This window comes from Ascidiella aspersa, chromosome 3 (assembly GCF_963924565.1).
Source record: "Ascidiella aspersa chromosome 3, kaAscAspe10.2, whole genome shotgun sequence".
Classification (NCBI taxonomy): domain Eukaryota; kingdom Metazoa; phylum Chordata; class Ascidiacea; order Phlebobranchia; family Ascidiidae; genus Ascidiella; species Ascidiella aspersa.
In genome coordinates, this window is record NC_139449.1 from 24,035,202 (window position 1) to 24,057,531 (window position 22,330).

At 37.4% G+C, this 22,330-nt stretch overlaps 1 protein-coding gene across 1 annotated transcript; it reads right to left on the bottom strand.

Moving 5' to 3' along the window:
* Positions 1-16,582: 16,582 nt before the first annotated feature.
* Positions 16,583-20,973, bottom strand: LOC146161024 (dihydroorotate dehydrogenase (quinone), mitochondrial-like). The gene is made up of 8 exons (XM_083384402.1): positions 20,857-20,973; positions 20,481-20,694; positions 20,149-20,341; positions 18,897-18,970; positions 18,631-18,815; positions 18,435-18,542; positions 18,215-18,368; positions 16,583-17,516 (listed from the first exon to the last, which is right to left on the bottom strand). The coding sequence occupies exons 1-8, from the start codon at positions 20,872-20,874 to the stop codon at positions 17,302-17,304; spliced, it is 1,161 nt and encodes a 386-aa protein (XP_083240528.1). The 5' UTR covers positions 20,875-20,973; the 3' UTR covers positions 16,583-17,301.
* Between the last annotated feature and the right edge of the window lie 1,357 nt (positions 20,974-22,330).

A 22,330-nucleotide genomic window follows, 5' to 3' on the forward strand; every position in this document is an offset into this window, starting at 1 on the left:
ACGTCATTACAGCGGCACCTCCCCCACACAAAATCCAAAGTTTCTAATCCGGGACATATAAACACTAATTGGAAGCAAGCCAATCGGTCATGCATTTTATGTCACTTTTTGCAGGATCTTGGGTGTGCAGTCCCAAATTTCCAAGTTGCAATCATTTTTTTATGCACATCTGAGTACAGAATAATAACACAACTCAACCGAATTCGGAAATGTAGGTGTACAATTTACTAATTCGGGTGTGCATTTATCCAATTTTCCCATGCGTCATAGTGTTGGGTTTACTTTTGACTGGAACCAAAACTTCAACCCAAATTATCATTATTTGGTCAGAGGGGTGTATGTGTAACCCAAACGATCCGGACATAGCCACACAGTCCTAAACTAATCTGACAACACTGGCCTCTGATGGGTTGGCTACAAATAATTTTTTCAATGTTGAAATGAAAACATTTGCTTGTGGCAATAAAAACGCAAAATTTTATAACAATTGTTAACAGCGCTAATAAAACTTACTACAAAGTAATAATATCCACAACCTACATTTTAGCGTGTTATTAATTGGCAGATAACGTTTCTACAAACATTTACAGCCTGCAATATAATTCTAACCAACCTAAAATAGCATAGAAAAGAAATTACTCACTCATCCATAAAATATTATTACCAAGAAAACAATATACAACGATTACCCGGTGACGTAATTCTATCGCAAAAATGTTATGCTTAAAGAAATACAAAACCCCTATGTTAATTGCAAAAACTCGAATATCTAAGCAAACCACTAAAAGAAAAATAAATAACGCTCTTAAAATAATACCGTGGTTTTAGTTTTCCAACGTTAGTAGAACTATGGTTCTAGCAATGATACTATAACTATTACCGGCCAAAAATATTTTATTTGAAAGTCGTTCTGGAAGCAATTTTTTGTCCAGATATTCCGCCAACAATCCACGTAGCTTTGTTTTTAAAGCAGATTCAATAATAATAGTTGTTTATGCTTTTTCGTGACAACAATCTATATATAATACGGCCGTTGGCCAGGTAAGTTATATAGATAGGCCAGCCGTGAAAAAATACACACACTCTATAAAAGTTGTAGCATGTCTTTCTTGCGGTTCGTTAACAACTAGCAAAGCATGTTTTATTATACCGTACATATTAAATCCGCTTTATCCTTTTGCTTTATGGTTTTAAACAGAAAGTCGAACCGTTTGGCTTATCCGGTTCAGGCAGGGCCGGATTTACCAATAGGCTAGGCAGAATGAAGCCTAGTGCCTCAACGTCCAGTGGCCTCGAAATTCGGTTTCGAACTTGACAAAACTTGACAAGTTTAAACCCTACCTAAAGTAAATATATAGGTATATTTGTAGCGTCATAAGTAATAATTAGTGGATAATTTGGAATTTATTGTATTGCGTATTTATCAAATATGTTACGATTTATGATTTGTCACTTTTTCACGCCTTTTACCAAACACTTGCTGTCATTCTGAGAACAAAGCATTCGGCTGTTTCACACATGATAAATGTTATATCATGGCACATATACTTCCGTAACAGATAAAAGTATTTCACTTGTGTGAACGCGTTATTGTTAAAGATTGCCCATAATAGCCAACAAAAACTGTGTGGATTTGTTATCAGACTACAGCAATACTTAATGAAGCAATAGCGAGGTTGATTGGTCGAGGCAAATTAGTTTAATGAGACTTGTAATCAACACGCATGCTTTATATTCAAAAGTAGAAAATTCCATACACAACTGGTTTCAACCACGTTGTAGGCCTAAACCAGGGGTCGGCAACCTACAGGCCACGGGCCGCCGATGTAATTCATCCGGCTCGCCGCCTCTTTGACAAACTTAGACAAGTCCATTTCACATACTTTTTAACTATTTTCACTACTTAATTGCGAAAAAGCTAGATTCAAATGAAATGTCATCGCGTTTCCTTAAAGTAGTTTTATTACACTTTTCATTAGTAGTATGGATGACGACGTGTGAACTAGAATTTTAAACTAAACAAGCGCTTTGCGCAACACTTCACTGTCTCTGTAAATGTAATTAAACACGTCTTTAAGTGAAAAACATATCCAAGGCCCGCGATTCACAGTTGTTCTAACATTTCAAAAACACAATTCTTAGTTAACATTTTGTGTGGCCCGCAGAGACCTTTCTAAGTTTGGTTTTGGCCAGCGACTAGAAAAAGGTTGCCGACCCCTGTTGTAAACAGTCATTGTTACGTCGTTTGTATCTTAATAATGGGGGCGCAGTGCTAGGTCGTTTTCATAGGGTTAGCAAAGTTCTTCAGAAATCTGAATCGTTATTAAGTACTTGCCGAATTGTACAGTTCACTTGTGGACCTTCTAAGCGAAATTAGAGATGGGTTTGACGAGTTTGATTAGGAAGCAAAAGCAACCTTGCCGAATATTAACTACAGAGCTGTCACTAGGAGACAAAGAAATGCACCTGACGGTTTAAGTGAACTTTCTGCAAAGGAAATGTTTAAAATAAATTCCTTTGTCCCTATGCTCGACGCACTTCAAGCCAATTTAAAAAGAAGAGCTATAATGTGTACAGTGACATTGCACAAATCTTCCTCTTTCTTGCTAATCTGAAAGCAACTATGGTAGAAATTGTACGAGGCGTAGAACTTTTAAAGGAAGCGTATCCGTAAGATGTTGACCCGAAACTTACTGAAGAGCTTCTACAATTTTATTTGTACGTGAGACAAACACAAAACCAAGGGCTTACCGGTACAGAAGAGCAATCTATTTCTTTGTCTCATGGAGACAAGGAAAAACATAAACACTGCCTTTCCTAATATGGAAGCAATATTAAGACTGTTTCTAAGATTAATGGTCACTAACTGCTCAGGAGAGAGATTTTTCTCAAGGCTCAAAAGCATCAAAAATAAACTGGGATCGGCAATGTGTCAAGAAAGGTTGTCCGCACTGAGCATTCAGTGCATTGAGAGTGACAAACTTCAACAGATAAATTTTGATGAACTTTTGTATGATTTTGCTTTGACGAAAGCTATAAAAAAATCGTAGCCTAGTCTTACTCTAGGTTGATGGCTGTAAGCCTGTAACTATTTCTCATTGATTCTCATAAATAAACTTTACAAATATTGTAACGGTTGTTTGATCAAAGAAATTAAATTTGAAAGCAAAACGGCCTTAACTAAATTTTTATTATTTTATTTAAAAATTTGCACCCAAGAATGTGGAAAGTTAAAAGAACGAAGAGTTTATTCACTTATTTTTAACATTAAGCAATGACATGTGATGTTGTTTAGAGAGAAATTCTGAGCTCAAAAATGGGGAAGGGCCTCACAAATGGAATAGCCTAGGGCCTCTCATGTCCTTAATCCGGCCCTTGGTTCAGGTTTGAGATTTTTGTAGCAATTTGTTTCCGACTAAGCATCGCTTCGACTTTATTTATTGTTTTACATAAACGTTACTTTCAAAACCGGTTAATAAAGTTTCGGTTTAGGTTAAACGTAAATATCTTATAGGCCTACTAAACTTAAAACTCATAATATAGTCTTTACTGTAAACAACAATCAAAAATGATTCGTAAAATATATATTAAAGATTGTTAAAAATTCAAAAAGAAGCAGTTAGCACATTTGAAAACGATAAACATTAAAAATATGCGTTTTTTTTAAGATTGGTCAATATTTTGCCTTTATCTTTCCAACTGTTGTTCTTGCCTTTATCACTTTTTTGACAAGGACCTGAAGATTGGCCGTTGTTAGATTTACAATTCGTATAGCGTATATAATAAGTTTATCTTTCATGGTCGTTTCATCGCCTCATAATAACCCTTTCAAATGACAACAAGCTAAAAAATAAGTAAACCATTGTACGTTGTTCAGTGGAGTTCGTTATACTTTGATGGACTGGTAGCAAAAAAAAACTTTAAAAAAACAAAAAGAAAAAACAAAACAAATTGCACTGAACATTTAGCGGCGCCGTAAACTACGGTTCGACTTTGGTTTATAACTTACAATCTAGTTTGGCGTTATGCAGTTTTGTAGAAGTTGGATTTATTACAAAATCAGGGTGCGGTTTCGGAAAGGGGTGTTTAGAATGAAATGACACGAACAATTCCCTAACGGAGGTAGGTACCAAGAGCTAGCCAACCTACAAAATCTCGCCCTATCTCATCCTACAATTTCAAAGGCAAAATAAACATATTTATTCATCACCTAGAAAAAAAATATTTTACAACCACACTAATACAGGTCTATATTTTAGGAATATCAAAAAAAAAAATTTAAAATTAAAAAAAATATTAATATTGAATATTAATATTCGCCGAATATTAAAATATAAAAATATTTGCCAACCGTTTAACCAACAAATTGGGGTAGACCTTGAACACACCTTTCCAAGGATACTACACATGATGCCACTGATATGGGGGATAAGGGTTTAAATCGACGATAACCGATATTTATATTCATAAATAACCATGCGATATAATCGCCATTTTTGCTCCCAGTAGCATCCCCTCAAAATGAAGAGAAATTTTCACTTGCCAACCGTTTAACCAACAAATTGGGGTAGACCTTGATCACACCTTTCCAACGATGCTACACACGATGCCACTGATATGGGGGATAAGGGTTTAAATCGACGATAACCGATATTTATATTCATAAATAACCATGCGATATAATCGCCATTTTTGCTCCCAGTAGCATTCCCTTAAAATGAAGTGAAATTTTCACTTGCCAACCGTTTAACCAACAAATTGGGGTAGACCTTGATCACACCTTTCCAACGACACTACACACGATGCCACTGATATGGGGGATAAGGGTTTAAATCGACGATAACCGATATTCGTATTTATAACAGATCGCGATAATCGTAAAACGCCTGTAGCTCACACAGTTCGCATTGGAACTGGGCGAAATTTCAGCATGGCGTTTAAGTCTAGCGTACCTGACCAATGAAAAAAGAAAATTCGAAAAATTTTAAAGTTTAGAAAATTTCATTTTTATAATTGAATATGAGCAATATCGCGATTTTTGCTCCCAGTAGCATCCCCTTAAAATGAAGTGAAATTTTCACTTGCCAACCGTTTAACCAACAAACTGGGGTAGACCTTGATCACACCTTTCCATCGATGCTACACACGATGCCACTGATATGGGGGATAAGGGTTTAAATCGACGATAACCGATATTCGTATTCATAACCGATCGCGATAATCGTAAAACGCCTGTAGCTCACACAGTTCGCATTGGAACTGGGCGAAATTTTAGCACGGCGTTTAAGTCTAGCGTACCTGACCAATGAAAAAAGAAAATTCGAAAAATTTGAAAGTTTAGAAAATTTCATTTTTATAATTGAATATGAGCAATATCGCGATTTTTGCTCCCAGTAGCATCCCCTTAAAATGAAGTGAAATTTTCACTTGCCAACCGTTTAACCAACAAATTGGGGTAGACCTTGATCACACCTTTCCATCGATGCTACACACGATGCCACTGATATGGGGGATAAGGGTTTAAATCGACGATAACCGATATTCGTATTCATAACCGATCGCGATAATCGTAAAACGCCTGTAGCTCACACAGTTCGCATTGGAACTGGGCGAAATTTCAGCATGGCGTTTAAGTCTAGCGTACCTGACCAATGAAAAAAGAAAATTCGAAAAATTTTAAAGTTTAGAAAATTTCATTTTTATAATTGAATATGAGCAATATCGCGATTTTTGCTCCCAGTAGCATCCCCTTAAAATGAAGTGAAATTTTCACTTGCCAACCGTTTAACCAACAAACTGGGGTAGACCTTGATCACACCTTTCCATCGATGCTACACACGATGCCACTGATATGGGGGATAAGGGTTTAAATCGACGATAACCGATATTCGTATTCATAACCGATCGCGATAATCGTAAAACGCCTGTAGCTCACACAGTTCGCATTGGAACTGGGCGAAATTTTAGCACGGCGTTTAAGTCTAGCGTACCTGACCAATGAAAAAAGAAAATTCGAAAAATTTGAAAGTTTAGAAAATTTCATTTTTATAATTGAATATGAGCAATATCGCGATTTTTGCTCCCAGTAGCATCCCCTTAAAATGAAGTGAAATTTTCACTTGCCAACCGTTTAACCAACAAATTGGGGTAGACCTTGATCACACCTTTCCATCGATGCTACACACGATGCCACTGATATGGGGGATAAGGGTTTAAATCGACGATAACCGATATTCGTATTCATAACCGATCGCGATAATCGTAAAACGCCTGTAGCTCACACAGTTCGCATTGGAACTGGGCGAAATTTTAGCACGGCGTTTAAGTCTAGCGTACCTGACCAATGAAAAAAGAAAATTCGAAAAATTTGAAAGTTTAGAAAATTTCATTTTTATAATTGAATATGAGCAATATCGCGATTTTTGCTCCCAGTAGCATCCCCTTAAAATGAAGTGAAATTTTCACTTGCCAACCGTTTAACCAACAAACTGGGGTAGACCTTGATCACACCTTTCCATCGATGCTACACACGATGCCACTGATATGGGGGATAAGGGTTTAAATCGACGATAACCGATATTCGTATTCATAACCGATCGCGATAATCGTAAAACGCCTGTAGCTCACACAGTTCGCATTGGAACTGGGCGAAATTTTAGCACGGCGTTTAAGTCTAGCGTACCTGACCAATGAAAAAAGAAAATTCGAAAAATTTGAAAGTTTAGAAAATTTCATTTTTATAATTGAATATGAGCAATATCGCGATTTTTGCTCCCAGTAGCATCCCCTTAAAATGAAGTGAAATTTTCACTTGCCAACCGTTTAACCAACAAATTGGGGTAGACCTTGATCACACCTTTCCATCGATGCTACACACGATGCCACTGATATGGGGGATAAGGGTTTAAATCGACGATAACCGATATTCGTATTCATAACCGATCGCGATAATCGTAAAACGCCTGTAGCTCACACAGTTCGCATTGGAACTGGGCGAAATTTTAGCACGGCGTTTAAGTCTAGCGTACCTGACCAATGAAAAAAGAAAATTCGAAAAATTTGAAAGTTTAGAAAATTTCATTTTTATAATTGAATATGAGCAATATCGCGATTTTTGCTCCCAGTAGCATCCCCTTAAAATGAAGTGAAATATTCACTTGCCAACCGTTTAACCAACAAACTGGGGTAGACCTTGATCATACCTTTCCAACGATGCTACACACGATGCCACTGATATGGGGGATAAGGGTTTAAATCGACGATAACCGATATTCGTATTCATAACCGATCGCGATAATCGTAAAACGCCTGTAGCTCACACAGTTCGCATTGGAACTGGGCGAAATTTCAGCAACTTCCCGGGTCTTCCCACAACGGAAGTGAGCATATGTGCATGTATATGTGGTGTTTAATTTAATGTCATTTTGAACGCTAAAAACTAATTTATGAAAAACATGAGTAGGCTACATTATAAACTTACACATCCCTTTTTCAGGTGTGTCACAAAGCGACCAAGGAGGTTCGTGTCGTGCACACCAAACAAGATGGTGCTTTGTCTGTGGTAAGTGAAGTACATATTTTTACCTAAGTGAAGTACATATTATTTACCTTTTTTATGTTCTCAGATCTTTCCCAAGGCACTAAGAGGAAGCACCCCCTTTTCGTCGATGCTCGAATTTGGTTTTCACGCAAATGAGGTAGGACTGCAGATAACAAATTAATTCAGCAGATAACAAAATTATTTCAACTATGCTAATTGAAACATATGTTTCTTAAAGACGAACGGAGAGTGGAAAACCATGGCAACAAGGAAGCCAGCGGCGTCGACCACCGGGGCTACGAAAGACCTCCAGCCTGCAGTAAGTGGTTTTGTAAAATCTTTAGCATTTGCCAATACAGTTAAGTTGGACCTTTAAACGTACTTACAGACGACCGTTGGAGCACAGGTGTCCGCGCCATCGACCAGCAGTGTTACGAAGGAGGACCCCAAGCCTGCGGTAAGTCATGTTGCAAAGGCTTTTTTAATACTTGTTGAGAGTTTGGACTTCTAAACGGAACTTACTTGCAGAGGAAGGAAGATGAGTGGACCATCGTTAGATCACGAAAGTCCACTTCTTCAACCAGCGGCCTCAAAAAGGAGACTCCTGCGCCTGCGGTAAGTGCTGCGCTTCAACTTTATATTGTCTTGTTAATACTTTTAATCTTAAATCTAACTCGAAGCTATATTTTCTTCTAGAGGACCGTTGGAGCACGGACATCCACACCTTCAACTAGCGGCCTAAAAAAGGAGACTCCTGCGCCTGCGGTAAGAGCTGCGCTTCAACTTTATATTGTCTTTTTAATACTTTTAATCTTAATCTAACTCGAAGCTATATTTTCTTCTAGAGGACCGTTGGAGCACGGACATCCACCCCTTCAACTAGCGGCCTAAAAAAGGAGACTCCTGCGCCTGAGGTAAGTGCTGCGCTTCAACTTTATATTGTCTTGTTAATACTTTTAATCTTAATCTAACTCGAAGCTATATTTTCTTCTAGAGGACCGTTGGAGCACGGACATCCACCCCTTCAACCAGCGGCCTAAAAAAGGAGACTCCTGCGCCTGCGGTAAGAGCTGCGCTTCAACTTTATATTGTCTTGTTAATACTTTTAATCTTAATCTAACTCGAAGCTATATTTTCTTCTAGAGGACCGTTGGAGCACGGACATCCACCCCTTCAACTAGCGGCCTAAAAAAGGAGACTCCTGCGCCTGAGGTAAGTGCTGCGCTTCAACTTTATATTGTCTTGTTAATACTTTTAATCTTAATCTAACTCGAAGCTATATTTTCTTCTAGAGGACCGTTGGAGCACGGACATCCACCCCTTCAACCAGCGGCCTAAAAAAGGAGACTCCTGCGCCTGAGGTAAGTGCTGCGATTCAACTTTATATTGTCTTGTTAATACTTTTAATCTTAATCTAACTCGAAACTATATTTTCTTCTAGAGGACCGTGGGAACACAGACATCAGTTCTATTGACCAGCGGGGTAGAAAAGGAGGACCCCAAGCCTGCGGTAAGTGATGTTGCACAGGTTTTTTAATACTTGTTTGGAAGTTTAGACTTTTAAACGGAATTTACTTGCAGAGGAAGAAAGATGAGTGGACCAGTGAGCTCAAAAAGGAGGACCCTAAGCCGGCCGTAAGTTATGTTGTAAAATAATTCACCTTGTCATTATCTTTTTTTAATCAACCTGTGTGTTTCTCGCAGCTGACGAAACGAATTTATGGCGGAACAGCACGCAGTACAGCACAAAATGATGATAAAATTAAGTTAATTGAGGCCGCAATCAAAACGTTTAATTTTGACCCTTCATGCGGTGCTAGCTGGGTTACTTTGGTAAAACAACTAAAGACGAAAAAAATGTCAAAGAAAGACCTTAACCGCGAAGTTCGATCGCTCAAGCATTTTTTTGCGCAAAATTCTCATGCATTTAATGAAAATCAAGGTGAGGAGAGTGTGACAGGTGTTGACTGTGCTGGTGACTATGTGTCGGGCGAGGAAAGTTGTGGTAGTAGTAGTAGCGGTGTTGAAATTAGTGAGGATGAGTGTTGTGCAGAGCCCATGTTGTGTAGTGGTGCTTCAGGTGTTGACTGTGCTGGTGACTATGTGTCGGGCGAGGAAAGTTGTGCACTGGTAGTGCTTTATTGAATGTTGAGGATGTGTCTCGTATGGATAATGCAAAAAATATTAAGAGTTGTGACGTTAATCTCATTGATAAAATTAAGTTAATTAAGGCCGCAATTGAAACGTTTAATTTTGACCCTTCATGCTGTACTAGCTGGGTTACTTTGGTAAAACAACTAAAGACGAAAAAAATGTCAAAAAAAGACCTTAACCGCGAAGTTCGATCGCTCAAGCATTTTTTTGCGCAAAATTCTCATGCATTTAATGAAAATCAAGGTGAGGAGAGTGTGACAGGTGTTGACTGTGCTGGTGACTATGTGTCGGGCGAGGAAAGTTGTGGTAGTAGTAGTAGCGGTGTTGAAATTAGTGAGGATGAGTGTTGTGCAGATCCTATGTTGTGTGAGAGCAATTCGTCGTTTAGTAACACATGTGACCACGGGTCGTCATTTGTCGAATACGATACCGCCGTCGTTGAAAATAACAGCTGCGAGTTTTGGACTCCTGATACAAAAATAGCAGAACAGCAAACATTTAAACTCACCGAATCCGAGTGGATTCCGTTAAAATCATCCGTAGTTGGCCGAAGTTTTACCAATAAAAATTGGTGTGATGTGTTTCGTCAAGCACTTAAAAAACATAACCCTTTCTGTAGTTTTGGTTTTACAAGGCATTTTTGGAATAAAAAAAACGATAAAACCCGTTCTTTTAATTGTATAGGTTATTGTACATTTGAATTTTGCACTTGTAAATTTAGTATCGACTTGCTAAACAATACCGGCAAAACATTTCAGGTGAATTACACAGGCGATGTAAAGCACAGGAAAGGCGATATCGTTGCTTGCAGATTAAAGGGTGATAGAAGAAAAGCAGTGCAGGAAAAGTTGGCTAATGTTTTGCCCCGTCGCTTAAACCTAAAAAACTTAGACAAGTTGGACGACCAAGTGGAAGAGTCAGGCAATCGCGATAACGCGCCTATTTACAATGTTTTAAGACAAGCAAGGGCGGAGGTTAATAAAATAAAACTTCCTTCGAGTAACGAAAACGATGCGATTAGGGCAATGCAAGTTGCGCAGGCAGAGACATGCACAGGAAGCAAGTCCGCGTTACCAGGGACTATTCGGTTTCATTCTAGCATTCCAAGTAGCCTTATGCTTTGGTCGTTGGATACTTTACGCATTTTTCACGAAAGAACTAAAACGGATATTATGTACATAGACGCCACAGGGGGAGTAATTAAAGCTTCAGAGAATAAGGCGCAGTATTACGCGTATGAAATATTAGTGCGTCACCCGACCAAGGGAAAAGCCCCTTTGGCTGTTGCGACTTATGTGACCAACAGTCATAACATCGTTTCAATTTCCAACTTTTTAAAAATGTTTTATTCGGACGAAAATAAATTAGTCGGAAAAACCGTTGTGCGCCAAATTATTTGCGATGGAAGCATGGCAATTATTCGGTCGCTATTGTCAGTGTACATGAGCGAGGATTTGGAAGCCTATTTAGATCGATGTTTTAGTTTAGTAACAGGAAAAGCAACTCAAAGAACTTTCAGCAAACCGTTTCTTCATTTATGTGGCAGCCACACTATGAAGAATATGAAAAGCCTTTGTGGACTTCTTCCTAAAAGAAGGCAAGAGGCAATGTATGTAATGGGTTTGTTAATGTGTGCGGGATCTCTCGAAGAAATTAACAACATTTTATATCATATGGTTATCATATTTACTTCGAAAAATGACACTCAAGTAAAAATAAGCTGGAAATGGTTGAAAGCACAAATTGAGCGAAATCAGCGTATTTCAAAACAATTTGTTCTTTCTGAAAGTGATTCGGGAGAGAGCGAACATGAACTTGACAAAATTGCTATCGCGTCAACCAACCCATTTGTTAAGTACTTTGATAACGCTATTAGTAGAGCAAGACAGGCTGTCCAGATGCAAAAGGCATGCGGACAAAATGAATTTTATTGTCCTGAATTTTTTGTAAAATTTACGAGCAATTGTTTGCCGAAAATTGCGCTGTGGACAGGGCTGTTGCTAGGCGATTTGGGTCGGCACGGAAAGAACGAGTCGTACATACGCGCGTCGGAATTTTTCGATAAGTTAACTAAAAGTGAGGAGCAAAATTTATCTAGAGACAACAGGACGCAAGGCGTTATGGAAAAGAGTCAGCAGGAATTAAAGCGAACGCGGTGTTTTGGAAAGCGGTTTTGTAATGTCGCTGAGTTTGCAAAAGTGTACGACGACCAGAATAATGCATTAGTTCGTGAATTTAGAGATAACATTCGGTTGGCGCAAAAATCTAGGCGTAAGAGGGCAGTAGTCCAGCCACAGGAGGAGGAAAGCTGGGCAAAAAAACCCAGAACCACAGGGCCAGATAGGACGGTTGGAAAGTATCTTCAAGCTCCTTTAAAGGACTTGAGAAACTCTAGTCCGAAAAAGCGCGGAAAAGTGCCGAGCAACAAAACTAAGGACCACGATTGTAATTCCAATTTGCCTGTTTAAGATTAAAAGTATTAACAAGACAATATAAAGTTGAAGCGCAGCACTTACCGCAGGCGCAGGAGTCTCCTTTTTGAGGCCGCTGGTTGAAGAAGTGGACTTTCGTGATCTAACGATGGTCCACTCATCTTCCTTCCTCTGCAAGTAAGTTCCGTTTAGAAGTCCAAACTCTCAACAAGTATTAAAAAAGCCTTTGCAACATGACTTACCGCAGGCTTGGGGTCCTCCTTCGTAACACTGCTGGTCGATGGCGCGGACACCTGTGCTCCAACGGTCGTCTGTAAGTACGTTTAAAGGTCCAACTTAACTGTATTGGCAAATGCTAAAGATTTTACAAAACCACTTACTGCAGGCTGGAGGTCTTTCGTAGCCCCGGTGGTCGACGCCGCTGGCTTCCTTGTTGCCATGGTTTTCCACTCTCCGTTCGTCTTTAAGAAACATATGTTTCAATTAGCATAGTTGAAATAATTTTGTTATCTGCTGAATTAATTTGTTATCTGCAGTCCTACCTCATTTGCGTGAAAACCAAATTCGAGCATCGACGAAAAGGGGGTGCTTCCTCTTAGTGCCTTGGGAAAGATCTGAGAACATAAAAAAGGTAAATAATATGTACTTCACTTAGGTAAAAATATGTACTTCACTTACCACAGACAAAGCACCATCTTGTTTGGTGTGCACGACACGAACCTCCTTGGTCGCTTTGTGACACACCTGAAAAAGGGATGTGTAAGTTTATAATGTAGCCTACTCATGTTTTTCATAAATTAGTTTTTAGCGTTCAAAATGACATTAAATTAAACACCACATATACATGCACATATGCTCACTTCCGTTGTGGGAAGACCCGGGAAGTTGCTGAAATTTCGCCCAGTTCCAATGCGAACTGTGTGAGCTACAGGCGTTTTACGATTATCGCGATCGGTTATGAATACGAATATCGGTTATCGTCGATTTAAACCCTTATCCCCCATATCAGTGGCATCGTGTGTAGCATCGTTGGAAAGGTATGATCAAGGTCTACCCCAGTTTGTTGGTTAAACGGTTGGCAAGTGAATATTTCACTTCATTTTAAGGGGATGCTACTGGGAGCAAAAATCGCGATATTGCTCATATTCAATTATAAAAATGAAATTTTCTAAACTTTCAAATTTTTCGAATTTTCTTTTTTCATTGGTCAGGCACGCTAGACTTAAACGCCGTGCTAAAATTTCGCCCAGTTCCAATGCGAACTGTGTGAGCTACAGGCGTTTTACGATTATCGCGATCGGTTATGAATACGAATATCGGTTATCGTCGATTTAAACCCTTATCCCCCATATCAGTGGCATCGTGTGTAGCATCGATGGAAAGGTGTGATCAAGGTCTACCCCAATTTGTTGGTTAAACGGTTGGCAAGTGAAAATTTCACTTCATTTTAAGGGGATGCTACTGGGAGCAAAAATCGCGATATTGCTCATATTCAATTATAAAAATGAAATTTTCTAAACTTTCAAATTTTTCGAATTTTCTTTTTTCATTGGTCAGGTACGCTAGACTTGAACGCCGTGCTAAAATTTCGCCCAGTTCCAATGCGAACTGTGTGAGCTACAGGCGTTTTACGATTATCGCGATCGGTTATGAATACGAATATCGGTTATCGTCGATTTAAACCCTTATCCCCCATATCAGTGGCATCGTGTGTAGCATCGATGGAAAGGTGTGATCAAGGTCTACCCCAGTTTGTTGGTTAAACGGTTGGCAAGTGAAAATTTCACTTCATTTTAAGGGGATGCTACTGGGAGCAAAAATCGCGATATTGCTCATATTCAATTATAAAAATGAAATTTTCTAAACTTTCAAATTTTTCGAATTTTCTTTTTTCATTGGTCAGGTACGCTAGACTTAAACGCCGTGCTAAAATTTCGCCCAGTTCCAATGCGAACTGTGTGAGCTACAGGCGTTTTACGATTATCGCGATCGGTTATGAATACGAATATCGGTTATCGTCGATTTAAACCCTTATCCCCCATATCAGTGGCATCGTGTGTAGCATCGATGGAAAGGTGTGATCAAGGTCTACCCCAATTTGTTGGTTAAACGGTTGGCAAGTGAAAATTTCACTTCATTTTAAGGGGATGCTACTGGGAGCAAAAATCGCGATATTGCTCATATTCAATTATAAAAATGAAATTTTCTAAACTTTCAAATTTTTCGAATTTTCTTTTTTCATTGGTCAGGTACGCTAGACTTAAACGCCGTGCTAAAATTTCGCCCAGTTCCAATGCGAACTGTGTGAGCTACAGGCGTTTTACGATTATCGCGATCGGTCATGAATACGAATATCGGTTATCGTCGATTTAAACCCTTATCCCCCATATCAGTGGCATCGTGTGTAGCATCGATGGAAAGGTGTGATCAAGGTCTACCCCAATTTGTTGGTTAAACGGTTGGCAAGTGAAAATTTCACTTCATTTTAAGGGGATGCTACTGGGAGCAAAAATCGCGATATTGCTCATATTCAATTATAAAAATGAAATTTTCTAAACTTTCAAATTTTTCGAATTTTCTTTTTTCATTGGTCAGGTACGCTAGACTTAAACGCCGTGCTAAAATTTCGCCCAGTTCCAATGCGAACTGTGTGAGCTACAGGCGTTTTACGATTATCGCGATCGGTTATGAATACGAATATCGGTTATCGTCGATTTAAACCCTTATCCCCCATATCAGTGGCATCGTGTGTAGCATCGATGGAAAGGTGTGATCAAGGTCTACCCCAGTTTGTTGGTTAAACGGTTGGCAAGTGAAAATTTCACTTCATTTTAAGGGGATGCTACTGGGAGCAAAAATCGCGATATTGCTCATATTCAATTATAAAAATGAAATTTTCTAAACTTTAAAATTTTTCGAATTTTCTTTTTTCATTGGTCAGGTACGCTAGACTTAAACGCCATGCTGAAATTTCGCCCAGTTCCAATGCGAACTGTGTGAGCTACAGGCGTTTTACGATTATCGCGATCGGTTATGAATACGAATATCGGTTATCGTCGATTTAAACCCTTATCCCCCATATCAGTGGCATCGTGTGTAGCATCGATGGAAAGGTGTGATCAAGGTCTACCCCAATTTGTTGGTTAAACGGTTGGCAAGTGAAAATTTCACTTCATTTTAAGGGGATGCTACTGGGAGCAAAAATCGCGATATTGCTCATATTCAATTATAAAAATGAAATTTTCTAAACTTTCAAATTTTTCGAATTTTCTTTTTTCATTGGTCAGGTACGCTAGACTTAAACGCCGTGCTAAAATTTCGCCCAGTTCCAATGCGAACTGTGTGAGCTACAGGCGTTTTACGATTATCGCGATCGGTTATGAATACGAATATCGGTTATCGTCGATTTAAACCCTTATCCCCCATATCAGTGGCATCGTGTGTAGCATCGATGGAAAGGTGTGATCAAGGTCTACCCCAGTTTGTTGGTTAAACGGTTGGCAAGTGAAAATTTCACTTCATTTTAAGGGGATGCTACTGGGAGCAAAAATCGCGATATTGCTCATATTCAATTATAAAAATGAAATTTTCTAAACTTTAAAATTTTTCGAATTTTCTTTTTTCATTGGTCAGGTACGCTAGACTTAAACGCCATGCTGAAATTTCGCCCAGTTCCAATGCGAACTGTGTGAGCTACAGGCGTTTTACGATTATCGCGATCTGTTATAAATACGAATATCGGTTATCGTCGATTTAAACCCTTATCCCCCATATCAGTGGCATCGTGTGTAGCGTCGTTGGAAAGGTGTGATCAAGGTCTACCCCAATTTGTTGGTTAAACGGTTGGCAAGTGAAAATTTCACTTCATTTTAAGGGAATGCTACTGGGAGCAAAAATGGCGATTATATCGCATGGTTATTTATGAATATAAATATCGGTTATCGTCGATTTAAACCCTTATCCCCCATATCAGTGGCATCGTGTGTAGCATCGTTGGAAAGGTGTGATCAAGGTCTACCCCAATTTGTTGGTTAAACGGTTGGCAAGTGAAAATTTCTCTTCATTTTGAGGGGATGCTACTGGGAGCAAAAATGGCGATTATATCGCATGGTTATTTATGAATATAAATATCGGTTATCGTCGATTTAAACCCTTATCCCCCATATCAGTGGCATCATGTGTAGTATCCTTGGAAAGGTGTGTTCAAGGTCTACCCCAATTTGTTGGTTAAACGGTTGGCAAATATTTATATATTTTAATATTCGGCGAATATTAATATTTTTTTAAATTTTAAATTTTTTTTTTGATATTCCTAAAATATAGACCTGTATTAGTGTGGTTGTAAAATATTTTTTTTCTAGGTGATGAATAAATATGTTTATTTTGCCTTTGAAATTGTAGGATGAGATAGGGCGAGATTTTGTAGGTTGGCTAGCTCTTGGTGAGGTAGGTATAGTCCAACGATGTTGGTAGTTATCGCCAGAATTTTTTTATAGATATTAAAAAGACATATATTCCAGCTCCTATTTTAACGAGATATACAGACGACGCCTTTGCTGGCAAAATAAATATATATCTTTTTAATATCTACAAAAAATGTCTGACTTTAATTACTAGCTATTAGACAATAATCGTTTACTTTATATCACTACTGCAGTCACTTATCAGGAGTTAAGGTCTATTTTTGTTTGCAAGGGTTAGGGAGACACATTCAGTTAAAAAGCAAATTATCCAATTTACCTCTTATTCAGGAGAGAACAGTTGCTGTCACAATGCAAAGCAGATACCACAGAAAAGTTTAAAGATGACGTCACTTAGTTACGCAATATTGTTAACTCATAAAAAAAGCACATTTAGTCCTTAAACCTATTGTTTTCAGTCGAACTCGTGCGCAAATGTGCTGAAAATGGATGATAAATAAATACATAAAGTGGCTAGCGCTTAAATTTAAAATACTTTCAATTGAAAAGATAACGCGTCGAGAATACGCAAATAATCACATTTAACAAGATAACAAGATAACTCTTGTAAACATGGATTTAGTCTTCTCTAGAATGACTGTTAATTTACTTTATAGCGTATAAAAACGTGTGACATTTTAAATAACAAACAATATTAAACAAGAAGGAAACTCAAAAAGTTAAGATGTGGAAATTTGTTTCGCGATTTAACGTACTATTTTCTATGATCGGCTCCCACAGCATCAGTAATATTTGTGTAACCGTCCCTTTTGAGCAGTTCGACAAGGTCTTTTTTAACAGAAGTAATGACTGGAGGTCCGTGGAATGCCATAGCTGTGTAAAGCTGTACAAGGGAGGCACCGGCCGTGATCTTTTTATAAGCATCGTTTCCACTTGAAATGCCTCCAACACCTATGATTGGAATACTACCTAAACAAATAAAACCTAGATTTAATATAGAGTGGTTATGGTGTTTACCAGGATGTGCAACCTTTTATAGCGAGGCCACAAGCCAAACTTGTGTATATGGATTAAACAGCATACAAAAATAAACCCATTTTTTATCGCACTTTACTTTCATTGAGTTCACCTTCAAACCTAAATGTCACTCTTCAAGTGCTTGTTAGTCATTACTGATCATTAAGGGGATTCCTTGCTTACCCACTTACGGCAAATAAATGCTAATTTTATTTCCAGTATATTTGCAAGTAATAAAGTGTATGATTAGAATGTTTTTTTATGGGCAAAAACTACTTGTGAGAGCATTCCATCATGCGCTATAAACTAAAGCCTGTTGGGGGCCACATGTTTCCACTCTTTAGGCGGCAGGTTGCACACCCCTTGTGAATACAATGCCTGTTCTACCGAACATTTATATTCACAACTTTAGGAAATGCATAAAAATAGAGGTGGGGACTATTCAAAAATTTACACTTAGTAACTGTATTGCACATCATAATCATAATAATCATTACTGAAATCTCATGATATAAGCGGAAGATAACACTTGAGTTAGCTCAAATTAAACCAGAATTATGATGACATTACAATGAATTGTTTTAACAAATTATAATTTCAATTACTGACAGAAGGGGATCAAAATAATATACTGTCCCTGGTTTATTCACCTTTGGTAAGTTGATACATCTCTCTAATTATTTCGGTTGACCTAGTACGTAGTGGTGGGCCACTTAAACCCCCATTTTCTGGCTTGTAGTGGCTCTGAAGTTCATCTGGTCGTTGCACAGTTGTGTTGGAAATAATTAAGCCATCTACACTTGTCTTTAAAATAATATTTCATTTTGTGATATCTTAAAGCATGGTTTTGCTCAACGAAATACAATATACCTTTAACATCACTTCTGCAATGTCTGTCTTATCATCTGGTGTCAGGTCTGGTGCAATTTTTACTAAAACAGGTGGCTTGGAAGGAATTTTATCCCTTGCTATTAAGACCTAAACACATGATAGAAATACATTAACAGCAAAAAATGTTTTTGTTGTTTTAGCACTATTCTTTTGCTAAACTAAAACGAGGCATTACCGCATTGCAAAGTTTTTCCAGTTCCTCTTTTCCCTGTAAACTACGGAGTCCTGGTGTATTGGGACTGGAAACGTTTACAACAATATAATCAGCAAATTCTCCGAGCTGTTCAACACCAGAAACATAATCCTGTACAGCACTCCTTGATGTCTTGTTCTTGCCCAGGTTAACACCAACAATCAAATCTGACAGACATAGTGTAAAATTTTTGTTAGCTCTAACTCAAGTTGTATGTACCGCATTGTAAAATTTTAAAAGCACTAAACTGTTGTGGGAAGTTTTCCTGAAATTTTGAAGTCTTAACTTTGCAGAAGCATGGCCACAACTGTTAAATCCATATCTGACAAAAGTAAACAAAATTGCAAAAAAGTGAGGACAATAAAATAGTTACAGTAATAGAACAACAGGCTGGCAGAATCTTGCCAGCCTTCCGGTGACAAGCATTTCTGGCGAAAATTTTTCAGTTTTTGGTCGCGCCCCTAAACTTAAATGATGTGATCGCCTAAGGAATGTATTATCCTTGCCATGTGTTGGCAATAAATAAGGCTATTGACAATAAAATTAGACGACAAAGCGTAGCGCCGAAGGCGCAAAAATTTTGTGATTTCAAGTCATTAACAAATACATAAGGGACAAGTGAAGGTACAACCTGGGGGTGTACGTACATGTCTTCTTGCTTTAAAAGTGTTACATAGATAAGCTGTTTTCAGGCAAACTTGAGTGAAAATGTGCTGCTCAAAACCAGATTGAAAAGTACGAAAAAATATTCTTTGGATAAATTTCCAATTTATATTGCTCAAAATAATGATATTTATAATAAATTATAATAGAAATTGAAAACAAAAATATACTTTAGGCCTTAGGGGGAGAAGCATAGCCTGGTACATCCTTAATAAGCCGATGCGAATGTTATACCTGTACAATTAACAGGAATGGGGAATTCAACTCAATATACAGGAAATCAATTCAATATAGAAGTACTTGCCAATTCAAAGTAAAACTGCCAACACGTAACAATTGTATGATCAAAAGTGTGTACTTTTTAAAATAATTAACAGTCTATATGCCTTACACTGGCTTTTTCTCACTAAAGAACGTGCTTCACACTACCGTAACTTTGTTCAAAATGACACAACAAAATTAATTTCTGCCAATTGTAGTGTGTAATGTTATAACTTATTACATATTTCTGCTTTTCAAAAATATATGTGATGAAATATGTGTGGAAACAACCACAAGGTATTTTGTAAATTGGATGTTTTTTTTTTTTTTTTTTAATTTTTTTTTTTTTTTTACTTAAATATTTTATTGCACCAATTTCTTCGGTTTTCTGGCTGAATCTCTTCGGCCGACCTAGTCGGCAAGTCGCCAGCATTCTGCCATACTGTAGAACAACATTAAAATATGGTATCTGAACAATTGTTTTCTCCTACATAAAAAGGTTTGCTTATAACTTTAATTAACTTTACATTTTTGTTGGCAATAACATACAAACAAACAAACAAACAAACTTATAACCGATTGATTATAGCTTTGTCCTCATCAAGACGAAACACTCTTGGTTTTATATTGCCCTCCTGAGGTAAAGGGGTGATACTTCCCACTTCCACAAAACCAAATCCAATTTTACTTAAGCCCAACATTGCTTCAGCATCTTTGTCAAAGCCAGCAGCAATTCCCAATGGGTTAGGAAATTTTTTGTTCCAAACTACTTGTGCCTGTTTAGCCACAGAATAATAAAGAATAAACATTGCTTGGAATACACCTAACTGATAAACAGTTATATAATTATTAAATTATTTTTATTAAAACAAAACATTTATTAAAATAAAATTCTCAATAAAATGTACTTGCCAGACTATTGTCATCGTTGTAATTTGATTTAGGTATTATATTCCACGAAAGACATTTTATTGCAGCCTTGTGTGAGTTTTCTGCATCTACAAATCTTTGCAAAAACGGCATAAGACAGTTTTTATAGAACTTCTTATTTCCGGTATATATTTCATAAGCACAAAAAACTCCAGCAGCACTGCTGATGAAACCAAAACCATGACATACACTCTGCAGGCAAACATAATTTGGTTAGTAATGTTTTCTAGGACAGACAATGATGGAAATAAAGTTATCATGATTATCATCTTACAATGTATTAAACTAAATTAAAAAAACAACAAAGTATGTAGGTTTAATTTTGCTGGTTAAATAGTTAAATAAATAACTTACTTTGAAGACTGAGGTCATATTTTTAGGAACTGCCTAGTGACAATGTGTAGTTTTACTTCTCTGGATTTTATAATAGACATTAATGCAAAATTTTAAATTATTTCATAAACAAAATTCCTATTCTCTAATTTATAAACAAAGTATGATTTAAAGTTGTAGATTTAAACACATCTAAATTATTGATTAATTAGCGTTCTTCAAGATAAAAAATTAACATTATGATCTTGAAGTATTCCTAGATGTTGAGTTATTGGCAAAAAACACAAACCAAAAAAAATACTAATGTTTAAAAAAATATTATATAGCCAAATTAAAAAATTGTGCTCCACTATATGTGGGTTAGTTGTATGACAGCAGCCAGTATGCATTTTATGGCACTTTTCTTAGAAATCTTATTTTTAGGTGTGCAGAGGTGTGTAATCCAGGTCTTATACACGACGGAGATTTAGAATTCCACCATATCTAAATGTCCTGAAATATAGGATTTTAGTTTACTTTTTCAGATGTGCATATAATGTTAAAAATCACATAAAAACTGGGCGAGCAGTGCGCTTATAGAATGATTTCAGAATGCATTATCAGGTTTGATTATCTAAAATTGTGTGTAACAGCTTATGTGACGTGAATTGGTGCAAGCTTCAAAATCATATTAATCTTGGGCACCCTTGGCAAATTAGTAAAACAGAAATTAGTTTTCCCGAAAAATAAAAGGATTTCGCAAACATTTACTGTTATTTTTTAAAATACCTATTTATTTATTACAAATAGTTATGTGAGCAAGCAAGCAAGACTTGAATGTACACTATTAATAAAATAACTAAAGGCATTATAGTAATTACCTACTACTTGTCATGTAGTTAGGATAATTGTTGAGGTGAAATTGTATGTTTTGTATAAGAAGGGTGCCGCTGCCACTGGTGGCAAAAGTTTAAAAACGAAAACTGCTTTAAAGTTTAAACCCCGCATGCTGCCATGCCTGTTACGCATCGCTTAACATTTGGCGCAAAATATAGTCCACGTGCCTTTCGCTAACGTAACGCAACACCTCTTGACGTAACCGCGCTAAACTTAGAAACTTTTTCAAACAGCCGTAGCGCAATTACCTGCGTCACCGTCAAAATAAAAAAGTACGGCATATCGCCTTGGTGAAAATAGAATTTAATGTTTCTAAGTGAATATTTTATGTTTTATAACTTCTTCCAGTACGTTTAGCAACGAAAAGTTTAGTCAGAACGTACAAACCATCGTGTTAATTACAGCAGTTTGAACAGCAAGCAATTTACCGGGGGTATTTCGGTTAGTTGGCGATATTTTGGACACTGTTGAGCCATGCTACTATAAGATAAACTATGGCTGAACATATCTAACCGGATGTTTTCCATAAACTGCCCGTATCAATATGAATTGTGTTTTGACCTGTTTTTTAAGGCATGATCGATTGCCGTGCTTTGCATCAGGTATTTATACTTTTGAT

Coding starts and splice junctions, on each gene's coding strand:
- LOC146161024 (XM_083384402.1), bottom strand. Junction 18,543..18,630: donor TGGAAAAACTTTGCAATGCG/GTAATGCCTCGT, acceptor TCATGTGTTTAG/GTCTTAATAGCAAGGGATAA. Junction 17,517..18,214: donor GATGTATCAACTTACCAAAG/GTGAATAAACCA, acceptor TTATTTGTTTAG/GTAGTATTCCAATCATAGGT.